This window comes from Perognathus longimembris, chromosome 16, assembly GCF_023159225.1.
Source record: "Perognathus longimembris pacificus isolate PPM17 chromosome 16, ASM2315922v1, whole genome shotgun sequence".
In the NCBI taxonomy this organism is placed as follows: Eukaryota; Metazoa; Chordata; class Mammalia; order Rodentia; family Heteromyidae; genus Perognathus; species Perognathus longimembris.
The window spans coordinates 25,087,459-25,100,678 of record NC_063176.1 but is presented as its reverse complement, the minus strand read 5'-3'; the positions used below and the strand labels follow the sequence as shown (position 1 = coordinate 25,100,678).

Here is a 13,220-nt window from a genome sequence, read left to right as displayed (position 1 = left end):
GACATAAAGCAAAAGTTGCAGGCTCTAGACAGGCTCGGTGAAAAATCTGTTAGGGATCTAGTAGCAGTGGCAGAAAAGGTTTATAATAAGAGAGACAGAAGAACAAAGACAGGAAAGGAATGACAAAGAACGTGGAACTGATCGAGAAAATAGAAACAGAGCTAAGGAAAAGAGTTTGGCTAGAATTTTGGAGCAACAACAGGCACAACACAAGAAGGACCTCAGGGAAATCCTGACCTTCGTGCAGGCAGGAAACTTTAGACAGTCCTCCTCTCCAAGTAAGGAGCAGAAGCCCAAACCCCAATTAAGAGTGGGAAGAATCAGTGTGCCTATTGTGAGGAGGAGGGGAACTGGATCAAAAACTGCCCAGAGCTAGCCAAGAAAAAGGAGGAAAAACAGAAAGTAGGATCAAGAGTGTTGTTGGCCTTAGAGTTTGCTGGGAACAGTGACTGAGGGAGTTGGGGCTCAGAACCCCCTCCCTGAGCCCAGGATAACATTGATAGTGGAGGGGAATCCTGTCATGTTCATGGTAGTCACGGGAGCAGAAAATTCAGTATTACTAGCCCCGAGAGGGCCAATGTCCACTAAAACAACATGGGTTCAAGGTGCGACGGGCACTAAACCCTATAAATGGACTACTCGAAGAACAGTGGACTTGGGAGCAGGCCACTCATTTTTAGTCATCCCTGACTACCCCTATCCACTGCTTGGATGTTACCTCTTAACAAAAAGGAAAGCTCAGATAAAGTTCACAGGCAGTGGGGCTTCTGTGATGAACTCAAGAGAAAAACCTGTTAATATACTGATAAATAGTAAGTTGGGAGAGGAGTATAGGCTATACCAGCATCCCAAGCCAGAGTCCCAGAAAATGAGTGGCTACGGGCGTTTCCCCAAGCATGGGCAGAAACTGGGGGAATGGGACTGGCAAAACATCATCATCCAATCTTTTTTTAAATAATTTATTTATTAATTAAACACTTTTTGACAAGGTGTTGTGCAAAAGGGGTACAGTTACATAATAGGGCAGTGTGTATATTTGTTGTGATATATTACACCCTGTTTTTCTTCCCTTCCCTAGATCAGGTAGACATATATACATTACACAGTGTACCAAAAATATATACAGTAGCCACGTGGCCTATGCCAAAGGAAATTCACCTAGGACTTTAAATGTAATGTCAACAATAGAGTTTGCTTATCCTTGTCTTATATGAATGTACATACAAAGCTTTTGAGCTGTTGTAATCCACTGAGAGGTCTATTTTGGGCCTTTGTATATTGAGTAGTTGTTTGGTTTTAGTTACATAATGTTGGGTCGCTGACTCAATCCTGTGGGAAATACCATTTGACAAGAAGTTTTTGGTTTCGCAGACCTGGTCTCTACTATCTCCCCCTCCCACGACCTAACAGTCATATGTCAAGGAGATCATGCTCCTTTGTTTTCTGTGTTCTAGGCTTGTCTCACTCAACATTATTTGTTCGAGTTCTGACCATTTCCCTGCGAATACCAATATTTTACCATTTCTAATCGCTATGTAGTATTCCATTGTGTATAGGTACCATATTTTTTGGATCCATTCATCTGTGGAGGGGCATCTGGGTTGTTTCCATATTTTGGCTATTGTGAATTGTGCAGTGACAAACATGAAAGTGCAGATGTCCTTTTGATATCTTGGGACCTGTTGTTCAGGATAGATGCCTAGGAGTGGTATGGCTGGGTCATAGGGAAGGTCTATGTCCGAAGTGGTTGTACTAATTTGCACTCCCACCAACAATGGAGAAGAGTGCCTCTTTCCCCCCAACCCCTCCAGCATTTGTTGTTGCCTGAGTTCAGAGTATAGGCCATTCTAACTGGAGTGAGGTGGTATCTCAGGGTTGTTTTTATTTGCATTTCCTTTACTACCAGGGATGTTGAGCATTTCCCATTTGTTTCTTTGCCATTTTTATATCTTCTCTTGTGAAGTCTCTCTTTAGCTCCTTTGGCCATTTCCTAACTGGTTTACTGGGCTTGGAGGGGCTGTTTTTGAGTTCTCTGTAGATGACAGGTATTAGGCCTTTGTCTGTTGCTGTGCTGGTAAAGATCCTTTCCCATATGGTTGGCTGTTTTTCTGGTTTGGTGGCTATGTCCTTAGCTGTGCAGAAACTTTTTATTTATTTATTTTTTGCTAATCCTGGGCCTTTAACTCAGGGCCTGAGCACTGTCCCTGGCTTCTTTTTGCTCAAGGCTAGCACTCTGCCACTTGAGCCACAGCGCCACTTCTGGCCGTTTTCTGTATATGTGGTGCTGGGGAATCGAACCCAGGGCTTCATGTATACAAGGCAAGCACTCTTGCCACTAGGCCATATCCCCAGCCCTGTGCAGAAACTTTTTATTTTGTAGTACACCCATTTGTTTTTCCCCTATCTGTTGTGCCCCTGGGACTCTATTCAGGAAGTTCCTTCCTGTGCCTATATGTTCTAGCGTTTTTCTTACTCTGTCCTTCAGTAGTTTCAAGGATTCAGGTCTGATGTTGAGATCCTTGATCCATTTTGAGTCTATCTTGGTGCATGGTGATAGAGTAGGGTCTACTTTGAGTTTTCTGCATATGGCTGCCCAGTTTTCCCAGCACCAGTAGTTGAAGAGGCTCTGTTTATTCCATTTTATGTCTTTAGCTCCTTTGTCGAATATCAGCTGACTGTAAGAGTGCGGTTTTATTTCTGGATCTTCAATTCTAATCCATTAGTCTTCAGGTCTGTTTTTATACCAGTACCATGCTGTTTTTGTTATGATGGCTTTATAGTAGAGCTTGAAGTCTGGTATTGTGATACTTCCTGCACTGTTTTTTTTTTTTTTTTCCTAGAATTGCTTTGGCTATTCTCGGTCTTTCGCTGTTCCATATGAATTTATGGGTTGCTTTCTCTATTTCAGTGAAGAATGTAGCTGGGATTTTGATGGGGATTTCATTGAATTTGCATAACAATTTAGGCAATATGGCCATTTTCACAGTATTGATTCTGCCTACCCATGAGCATGGGAGGTCTTTCCATCTCCTTGTGTCTTCTTTGATTTCCCTTATTAGATTTTTATAGTTTTCATTAAATAGGTCCATCACGTCTTTGGTTAGGTTGATCCCTAGGTACATTATTCTTTTTTTGGCTACTGTAAATGGAATTATTTCCATAATTTCCTTCTCTGCTTGTACATTGCTGGTGTACAGAAAAGCTGCTGACTTTTGTAGATTGATTTTGTATCCTTTTACTTTGCCAAAATGGTTTATTAGGTGTAGGAGTTTGGGGACTGAACTTTTTGGGTCCTTCAGATATAAGATCATATCATCTGCGAATAGGGAGAGCTTGATTTCCTCCTTGCTGATGTGGATCCCTTTGATGTCTTCCTCTTGCCTTATTGCTATGGCTAGGGATTCCAGCACTATGTTGAAAAGAAGTGGGGAGCGTGGGCATCCTTGTCTTATTCCTGAGTTTAGGGGGAATGATTTTAGTTTTTCCCCATTTAATACAATATTAGTGGTTGGTCTGTTGTATATGGCGTTTATTGTTTTGAGGAATGTTCCATCTTTTCCTGTTCTCTCCAGAGCTTTTAATAAGAATGGTTGTTGTATTTTGTCAAATGCTTTTTGGGCATCAACTAAGATAACACTGTAATTCTTGTTTTTGGTTCTGTTGATGTGGTGAATTACATTGATTGATTTACGGATGTTGAACCATCCTTGTGACTGTGGGATGAAGCCTACTTGGTCATGATGTATGATTTTCTTGATCAGTTTCTGGATCCTGTTAGCTAATATTTTATTGAGAAGCTTTGCATCTATGTTCATTAGTGATATTGTTCTGTAGTTCTCTTTTTTTGTTGTGTTTTTGCCTGGTTTGGGGATGAGTATAATATTAGCTTCATGGAATGAGTTTGGGATTTCTCCTTCTGTTTCTATTTCGTGGAAGAGTTTGAGGAGTATTGGTATTAGCTCCTCACTAAAGGTTTTATAGAATTCATTGGTGACTCCATCTGGGCCTGGGCTTCTTTTTTGTTGGGAGGATCTTGATTACCCCCTGTATCTCATTGTAAGTGATTGGTTTATATAGTTGATTTATTTCTTCTTGGTTCAGTTTGGGCAGGTCATCCAATCTTTGTGGAACTAAAAGCTGGGGCCAACCCAGTAAGAGTTCGCCAGTACCCTATGTCACTAGAGGCAAAGAAGGGGATCACTCCTTACTTCAGAAAATTGTTAGATTTAGGAGTCCTGAAGCCCATCCGGTCAGCCTGGAATACTCCACTGTTGCCTGTCAAAAAGCCTAATTCTAATTATTACAGACCAGTGCAAGACTTGAGAGAAGTTAACAAGAGAGTAATGGACATTCACCCAACTGTCCCAAACCCATATACCCTGCTGAGCTCCCTGTCACTGAGCCATGTGTGGTATACTGTGTTGGATCTAAAGGATGCCTTCTTTAGCCTGCCCTTAACCCCACAGAGCCAAAGCTACTTTGCATTTACTTGGCATGATCCTGAGATCGGGATAAGAGGTCAACTGACCTGGACCAGGCTGCCTCAAGGATTTAAGATTTCGCCTACCATCTTTGACGATGTGTTACATGAAGACCTGAGTGAGTACTGCTCCAAAAATACTGGAATAAACCTATTAAAATATGTGGATGCCTTGTTCATAGCTGCCCTAGACAAAAAAGCTGTCTAATGGGAACAGCTAGGCTCTTAAAGACTCTTGGCAACTTGGGCTATAGGGTCTCCACTAAAAAGGCACAAATCTGTAAACCTGAAGTCACCGATCTGGGCTTCATATTAAAAGAGGGCAAGTGTTGGCTGTTGGATGCATGTAAAGAGACTGTGCTAAAAATCCCTGTGCCTAAGTCAGCCAGACAAGTCAGAGAGTTCCTGGGAACAGTAGGCTTTTGCCAGCTGTGGATACCTGGGTTCGCTGAGATGGCCAAGCCCTTATATGAAGCCACCAAAAACCTCCCAGAGTTTCATTGGCCTGAGCAGATGCAAAAGCCTTTGAGGCAATCAAGAAAAGCCTTCTGGAAGCCCCTGCCTTAGGCCTACCTGATGTGATCTTACCAGAAGGGCTGGGTAAGGGGATCCTTAAGAGAATCCACTGAGCTTCTCACATGGGAACCCAAAGAATGCAGGACCTGCTCTGACACGTCAAAGGGAAAATTAGACAAGGAGATCAACTTATTGAAGATATTGTTAAAAATTGTAAGGCCTGTCAGCTCACCAATGCCCCCAATCAATTAAAGGAGCTGGCCTCCGTGGGGATAGGCCAGGTAAAGTAGATTTCACAGAAATTAAACCTGGAAAATTTGGATACAAATATTTGCTAGTTTTTGAAGACACCTTTTCAAGATGGGTTGAAGCTTATCCAACAAAGCATGAGACTGCGAATGTAGTGGCTAAGAAGATCCTGGAAGAAACCCTACACAGGTATGGCTTCCCATCCACCATTGGGTTGGACAATGGACTGGCCTTCGTCTCAAAAGTAAGTCAGGGAATAGCCGCTGCACTGGGGATGGATTAGAAATTCATTGTGCTTATAGACCTCAGAGTTCAGGACAGGTAAAAAGAATGAATCAGACTCTAAAAGAGACTTTAACTAAATAGGCCTTAGAGACTGGTGCAGACTGGGTGTCACTCCTTCCTTTTGCTCTGTTTAGAGTAAGAAATTCTCCCTATCAGCTTGGCTTTACTCCTTTTGTAATAATGTACGGGCACCCCCTGCCCATTATCGCTAGCCTTCAGACTGAATTGCTTGCTGATTTGGATGATACTGAATTTTTGTGTAAACTTGACTATTTGCAGCTCGTGCACAAGAGTATGTGGCCCCAACTTAAGGCATTATATGATTCCGTTTCTGTCCCTACCCCCCATTTATTTAGACCAGGGGACTGGGTGTTCATCCAGAGACATAACCCCAAATCCTTAGGACCATGGTGGAAGGGACCCTATGTGGTGCTACTGACTACTCCCAGCACCCTCAAAGTAGACGGCATAGCCACTTGGGTCCATTGCTCCCATGCCAGTCCAGCTGACCCCTTTGCCCTGGATGTAGACTACCGTGGTGGAACATGGGAGGTCTCCAAGCATCCGCCTCAGCCACTTCACCTTTACCTCAAGAAAAGAAAGTTAGACTGAATATTGTTATAATTCTCTTTTTGTCTTCTTTCCTTGCTACCCTGGCTAATGTTGATGTTAACCCTCACCAGCCTTTCCACTTATTTTGGCAGCTCAGTCCAAAGTAGGGTGACCCCCTTACTTTAGCAACTAAGGAAGCCCCCTTAGGAACCTGGTGGCCAGACTTAGTAGTAGACTTATGTGATCTGGCTGCAGGCAACTGGGATGTGCCAGATCACTCGAACCCAAACCTGAACAAGCAGGAGTCCTGTAAAGTCCCATGCAAGAAGAAGGCATTGGTAGTTTGGGGCTTGCTTGCTCAGGAATACGGATATAGACACCTGACCCATAGAGCACAGCTGAGTTTACCATTCTATGTATTTTGTTGCTGACATTTGGACCCTAAACACTATACAGCGAATGGTAAAAGGCTATACTGCTGTAGCTCAAAAAGAAGTCTGTATAGCTGAAAGTTAATTTCCAGTTTGAAGTAATCCTTAAGTCCCTTGGTAAAGTAGACTAAGGTTATAGGATCCTGGCTACGGTCAGGTAAGGGTAAGGTCAACACCCCTCATTCAGCTTGAAGAAGCTACAGAAGATGGATGATCGTCACCCATCAGCTCCCCTTTAAAACCAAGGGACCAGAGTTGGTTTTGGTTACTACTTTGGGCCCTATTGGCCCATGCCTTATCTCTATATCATCCCCTAGACATGCAAGCCATTGAAATGGACAGAAGGGAGCCATGATTGGCTCCCAAGGTACCAAAGAGAAAAGGGGGGAAATGAAGAGCTCTGGCTCTTCTACAGCCATTTTGAAGTCAGGCCCCACTTTACCATGCAAACCTGAGATAAGCAGGCCCTGTGAACAAACCCAGGACAAGATTATTAGGGCCCAGCCAGTCAGGAAACTCCCTGCTTAACTCTAACCACCTGGGAATGCTTAACTCTAACCGCCCCTGCAATGCCTCCAGCCCTGAGGCAATCAGATTTGTACCCGTATCCTAATCATGCTTGAACACCTGATTGCTGTAACTTTGTTTTTTGCCTTTATAAGCTCTGTGAAATCTCAGCTCGGGGCTTCCTCCTAACCTCTGCTGCCTCAGAGTGTAGGACGAGGCCCAAGCAGCACACTTGAATAAAATCTTGCTTTTGCATTTTGGGAAGTCTGAGTCTCGGTGGTCTTCGTGGTTTTCTCGCGACTTGAGCATAAAAATCTTGGGACCTTGGGGCTGGGGATATGGCCTAGTGGCAAGAGTGCTTGCCTCGTATACATGAGGCTCTGGGTTTGATTCCCCAGCACCACATATACAGAAAATGGCCAGAAGTGGCGCTGTGGCTCAAGTGGCAGAGTGCTAGCCTTGAGCAAGAAGAAGCCAGGGACAGTGCTCAGGCCCTGAGTCCAAGCCCCAGAACTGGCCAAAAAAAAATCTTGGGACCTTCTGTTCAGGATAGATGCCTAGGAGTGGTATGGCTGGGTCATAGGGAAGGTCTATGTTGAGCTTTTTGAGGAACCTCCATACTCTTCTTCGAAGTGGTTGTACTAATTTGCACTCCCACCAACAATGGAGAAGGGTTCCCCTTTCCCCTCAACCCTTCCAGCATTTGTTGTTGCCTGAGTTCAGAGTATAGGCCATTCTAAATGTAGTGAGGTGGTATCTCAGGGTTGTTTTTATTTGTATTTCCTTTACTGCCAGGGATGTTGAACATTTCCTCATATGTTTCTTTGCCATTTTGATCTCTTCTCTTGTGAAGTCTCTCTTTAGCTCCTTTGCCCATTTCCTAATAGGTTTACTGGGCTTAGAGAGGCTTAGTTTTTTGAGTTCTCTGTAGATAACAGATATTAGGCCTTTCTCTGTTGCTGTGCTGGTAAAGCTTCTTTCTCATATGGTTGGCTGTCTTTATAGACAAGATTCTCACCACTAGTTCAGAAGATTCTTGAAAAACCAGAGTTTTGTGTCAAGGGCTGGAACAGGGCAATGTAGAATTCTAGTTTCCACATGTGATGGGTCTATTCCATATGGACTAATAAGAGAACAGGCCTTCGTCTGAGGTGCCAGACTTTGAAGTCAGGCCCCACCACGTGAACCCCATTTTAGAATCGAACCCTGAGCCAATCAGATTTGTACCTGTGTTCTAATCTTGCTTGCACAGCTGATTGTTGTAACCTTGTTCTTTGCCTTTATAAGCCCTGTGTAATCACAGCTCGGGGCTTCCTCCTAACCTCCGCTGTGTTGGTGGGTAGGACGAGGCCCGAGTTGGCAGCTCGTTAAATAAAGCCTTGCCTTGCTTTTGCATTTCGGGGTGTCTGAATCTCGGTGGTCTTCTTGGGGGTGGTCTTGCAACTTGGCACAACATTTGGGGGCTCGTCCGGGATAGCCCCAGAGACCCCGAGATCCCAGACTCCGAAGGTAAGAAAACAGCGCTGTTCATTTGTCTTGTCCTGTAATTTGTCTGTCTGTTTTGCTTTTGCTTATACTTGTAGGGCGCGAGTCAGTTTGGTTTTTGGCCGGAACTGACCAGGCGGGCCTCCTAAACGAGACTCAACCCGCCCACCTTGTACTTGGGTCTGCTCCTTCTGCTTATCTGGCAGGAGGTTGTGGGCCAACTTGGGTCCACTCCTCCTGTACCCTGGCAGGAGGTTGTGGGCCAACTTAGGAGATCTCCAACTCGTAACTCGGGTCCACTCCTTCTGCACCCTTGCAGGAGGTTGTGGGCCAACTCGGGTCCACTCCTTCTTGCAGGAGGTTGTGGGCCAACTCGGGTCCACTCCTTCTGCACCCTTGTAGGAGGTTGTGGGCCAGCTTGGGAGATCAACTCGTAGCTTTTCTTGTTCTCAGGCCTGTGTGTTTTCCTCCTTTTTTATTGTTTTGTTTTTTGTAGCCTTTTGGACTGAACTTCTGATCAGAGCTATGGATAACGTTCTATCTTGAGGACCTCCATCTAGCCCCCTAGACTTGATCCTAGCTCACTGGAGGGAGGTTAAGGAGGTAGCTCATTTTTGTGTGTTTCTTTCTTGCACTGTGCCTGACTGACAAACGGATGATGGGGAATGTTCCTTCCACTCCCCTGGACTTGACTTTAGCTCACTGGAAAGATGTACAGGCGATGGTCCACAATCAGAGTGTGAGTGTCCACAAAAAGAACTCTGGGGGGACCCCCACCCAGCCTTCTTAAGCAGAAAATTGTTTGGTGCGCTAAAATGTTTTACTAAGACTAAAAATGTTTTACTAAAACTATCAAGCCCTGGAAAATAAGGCTGGAGAATGCTAAAATCATTTGTTAAAGGTTTTTGTCTTAAAATGTACGGCCGATGCTTATTCAGCGTGCTTTAAGATCTTTTGAAAATGTGTGTGTGCATGTGTGAGTGTGAACATGTTCAAGACTGCAGTATGATGCAAAACTAAGTTTAAATTCAAAGGTCTTCATGCCATGCAGTAACTGGGACTGAAGAAAAAAAAAAAAAAGGCTCTTTTGAAACAAGCAGCCCGTAAGCAAAGGGCGGCACCTGGTTTCAGATTGCCTGTGAGCTTCAGTTTTTCTGATGCAGATAAAAGCTAAAGTGTTGTGTTAGTGTTAAAAAGGCTTTGGAAATTAAGAATACATTTCTAGATAAGAAATTTGGAAGTAAAATTGTCCTAAATAATTATTGCAAAATGAGAAAAGGAGAATTATGGCTACCAAAATGTTTAATTGCCATTCCAGCTTCTTTGTAGGTTTTTTTGTAACAGTTTCCAGCAGGCCCACAGAGAAGCACAGGTGATTCCTACAAGTTTGTCAAGATCTAATACTGACCCTTAATAAGTTCCAGGTAAGAGAGCATGCTTAAAAACTACTTCTGTGTGGACCACCTTGTTGCTTCTAATTGGAGTAAAGTGGCCCCTTATAAGACTCATTGATCTGAATCTGCGGTTCGAAGCCAGCCCGGGCAAAGAAAGGTCCCTGTGAGAGACTTGTCTCTAATCAGCCAGCAGAGTGCTGGGAACGGAGTGGTGTGGAGCTCAAAAGTGGTACGGTGCTAGTCTTGAGCTGGAGAGCTGAGGGACAGCACTCAGGCCCTGAGTCCAAGTCGAAAGTCACTCCTCCTGGGACAAAAGTGATGGAGCATCCAGAGGCAGTAAGCCACTGCTTGGATGGCAGAGATGGTGTCAGATCCTAGAGTCACTACTGTTGGCCTTTCAAAAGTTAAAGCCGGGAAGTCCTAGAAGAATAGTTCATAAGCATGCCTTTCCAATGCCCATGTCTGTCTACTGGGCAGGAATTTGCCAGTCATCTGTGATAGTGGTTAGTAAGGGTAAGTTTGTCAAATGAGAGGATAGATTAAAATCTCACCCCCCGCATTTACTCAAAGCCCTGACTGGCAGTAAGAATTTTAAGTTGATACATCTGTTTAGGAAAGAAAGCTTGTAGACCTGAGATTGTGTTGTCCTTATTGAGATCTGTTAAAGGCCTGTCAGCTTGCCAATGCCCCCAATCAACAGATTAACCACGGTGGAGGGGACCCTGGACGGCATCGCCACTTGGGTTCATTGCTTCCACGCCAGGCCAGCTGACCCCTTTGCCCTGGATGACAACTACCGTGATGGAACATGGGAGGTCTCCAAGCACCCAGCTGGGCCGCTTCGCCTTTGCCTCAAGAAAAGAAAGTTAGACTGAATATTGTTATAATTTTCTTTTTGCCTTCTTTCCTTACTACCCTGGCTGGTGTTAATGTTATTTTGGCAGCTCACTCCAAAGTGAGGTGAATCCTGCAGTCCCTTGGTAAAGTAGACTAGGGTTATAGGTTCCTGGCTGGGTGAGGTCAACGCCCCTGAGTCAGCCTGAAGAAGTTACAGAAGATGGATGATCTTCACCCATCAGCCCCCCTTTAAAACCGAGGGACCAGAGTTATTTTCGGATACTACTTTTGGCCCTACTGGCCCATGCCTTACCTCTATATCATCCCCTAGACATGCAAGCCATTGAAATGGACAGAATGGAGCCATGATTGGCTCCCAAGGTACCAAAAAGAAAAAGGGGGAAATGAGGTGCCAGACTTTGAAGTCAGGCCCCACCTCGTGAACCCCATTTTAGAATCGAACCCTGAGCCAATCAGATTTGTACCTGTGTTCTAATCTTGCTTGCACAGCTGATTGTTGTAACCTTGTTCTTTGCCTTTATAAGCCCTGTGTAATCACAGCTCGGGGCTTCCTCCTAACCTCCGCTGTGTTGGTGGGTAGGACGAGGCCCGAGTTGGCAGCTCGTTAAATAAAGCCTTGCCTTGCTTTTGCATTTCGGGGTGTCTGAATCTCGGTGGTCTTCTTGGGGGTGGTCTTGCAACTTGGCACAACAGTCAAGATTTGGCCCTTGAGGGAATTTTAAATTTCTATTTGGGGAGTGGGCTTGAACTCGGGGAGTGGGCTTGAACTCAGTGTCTGGGTGCTGTCCCTGGCTCCTCAAATCGATCCTAGTGCTCTACCACTTGAGGCACAGTACCACTTCCGGTTTTCTGGTGGCTAATTGGAGACAAGAGTCTCAGGGACATTCGTACCTGGGCTGGCTTTGAACCTCAATCCTCAGATCTCAGCCTTCTGAGTAGCTAGGATTACAGGTATGAGCCACTGGTACACAGCTGAGTTTTACATTTCTACATGATAGCCCAAATGTTCGCAAATTTTCTGATGCTTAGCAAATTCTTTTTTCTTTTGGTACATAATGGGGCTTGAACTAGGGGCTTTGGCACTGTCCCTTGAGCTCTTTTGCTCCAAGGCTAGTGCTCTACCCCTCTGAACCACTGCCCAATTTGGGGGTTAGAGTGGTTTAATGGAGATAAGAGTCTCATGGACTTTCCTGCCTGGGATGTCTATGAACCTCTTTCCTCATAATTCAGCCTCTTAAGTAGGACTATGGACTAGGAATATGGCTTGGAAGTACAGTGCTTGCCTAGCATGCACAAGCCCTGGGTTCAATCCCTCAGCACCACATAAACAGAAAAAGCCAGAAGTGGCACTGTGGCTCAAAAGGTAGAGTGCTAGCCTTGAGCACAAAGAAGCTTAGGGACAGTGCTCAGGCCCTGAGTTCAAGCCCCAGGACTGGCAACAACAACAAAAAAGATAGCAGGTAGGATTACAAGTGTGAGTCACCAGCACCCAGCTCAAAATTTATCCCTTTCACTTGATTGTTGGCTCCAACTCAAGTGAATTTATTATACTGCAGCTGAAACCAGGGACTTACTGAAGTGCCAGACTTTAAAGTCAGGCCCTACTTTACCACATGAACCCCACTTTACCACGTGAACATGAGATAAGCAGGCCCTGTGATCAGACCCAGGATAAGCCCATTAGGGCCCAGTCAGTCTAGAACTCTAACCCCTGGGAATGCTTAACTCTGACCACCCCTGGGGTGCTTCGAACCATGAGCCAATCAGATATGTACCTGTGTCCTAATCTTGCTTGCTTGAACACCTGATTGTTGTAACTTTGTTTTTTGGCCTTTATAAACTCTGTATAATCGCAGCTCGAGGCTGCCTCCTAACCTCCGTCGTGTCGGTGGGTAGGACGAGGTCCGAGTTGCAGCTCGCTTGAATAAAGCCTTGCCTTGCTTTTGCATTTCGGAATGTCTGAGTCTCGGTGGTCTTCTTGGTGGTGGTCTTGTGACTTGGCACAATATTTGGGATTTCGTCCGGGATGGCCCCAGAGACCCCTGAGACCCCAGACTCCGAAGGTAAGAAAATAGCGCTGTTCATTCCGTGTGTCTGTGTCGGTGTGATTTGTAGTTTTGTTTTCTGTTTTGGCCAGCCGCCTGAATCTGAACCTGTAGGTAGTGAAGGACCAGCTGGAGTGGACACGCTCGTATGAGCAGTCCTGAAGGACTTGGGGCACACCTCAAGCCCTCCACAGGGGGCTCAGGCTTCCCACTACCACCCTGAACCTGAAGGACTGGACTTGGAGGCCCTTCTAATGGGCGCCCGTACAGTCCACTCTATATTTGGGGTTGTCTGGTCCACTCCTACACAGGAACAGGAGAGAGAAAGCCTCAAGACTGTGTGGTCTGTCCCCTCACAGGGGCAGGAGAGACACAGTGAGACTGTGTGGTCTGCCCCCTCACAGGGGCAGGAGAGACA

The 13,220-nt window shown here is 45.2% G+C and overlaps 1 protein-coding gene across 1 annotated transcript; it reads left to right on the top strand.

Moving 5' to 3' along the window:
* Positions 1–501: 501 nt before the first annotated feature.
* LOC125365048 lies at positions 502–4,595 on the top strand (the record flags this gene model as incomplete). Its single annotated transcript, XM_048364908.1, is given in 3 exon segments — positions 502–863; positions 866–932; positions 4,109–4,595. Coding segments are annotated over 3 exon segments (897 nt in total), but the record flags the coding sequence as incomplete, so codon positions are not given.
* Positions 4,596–13,220: the final 8,625 nt, after the last annotated feature.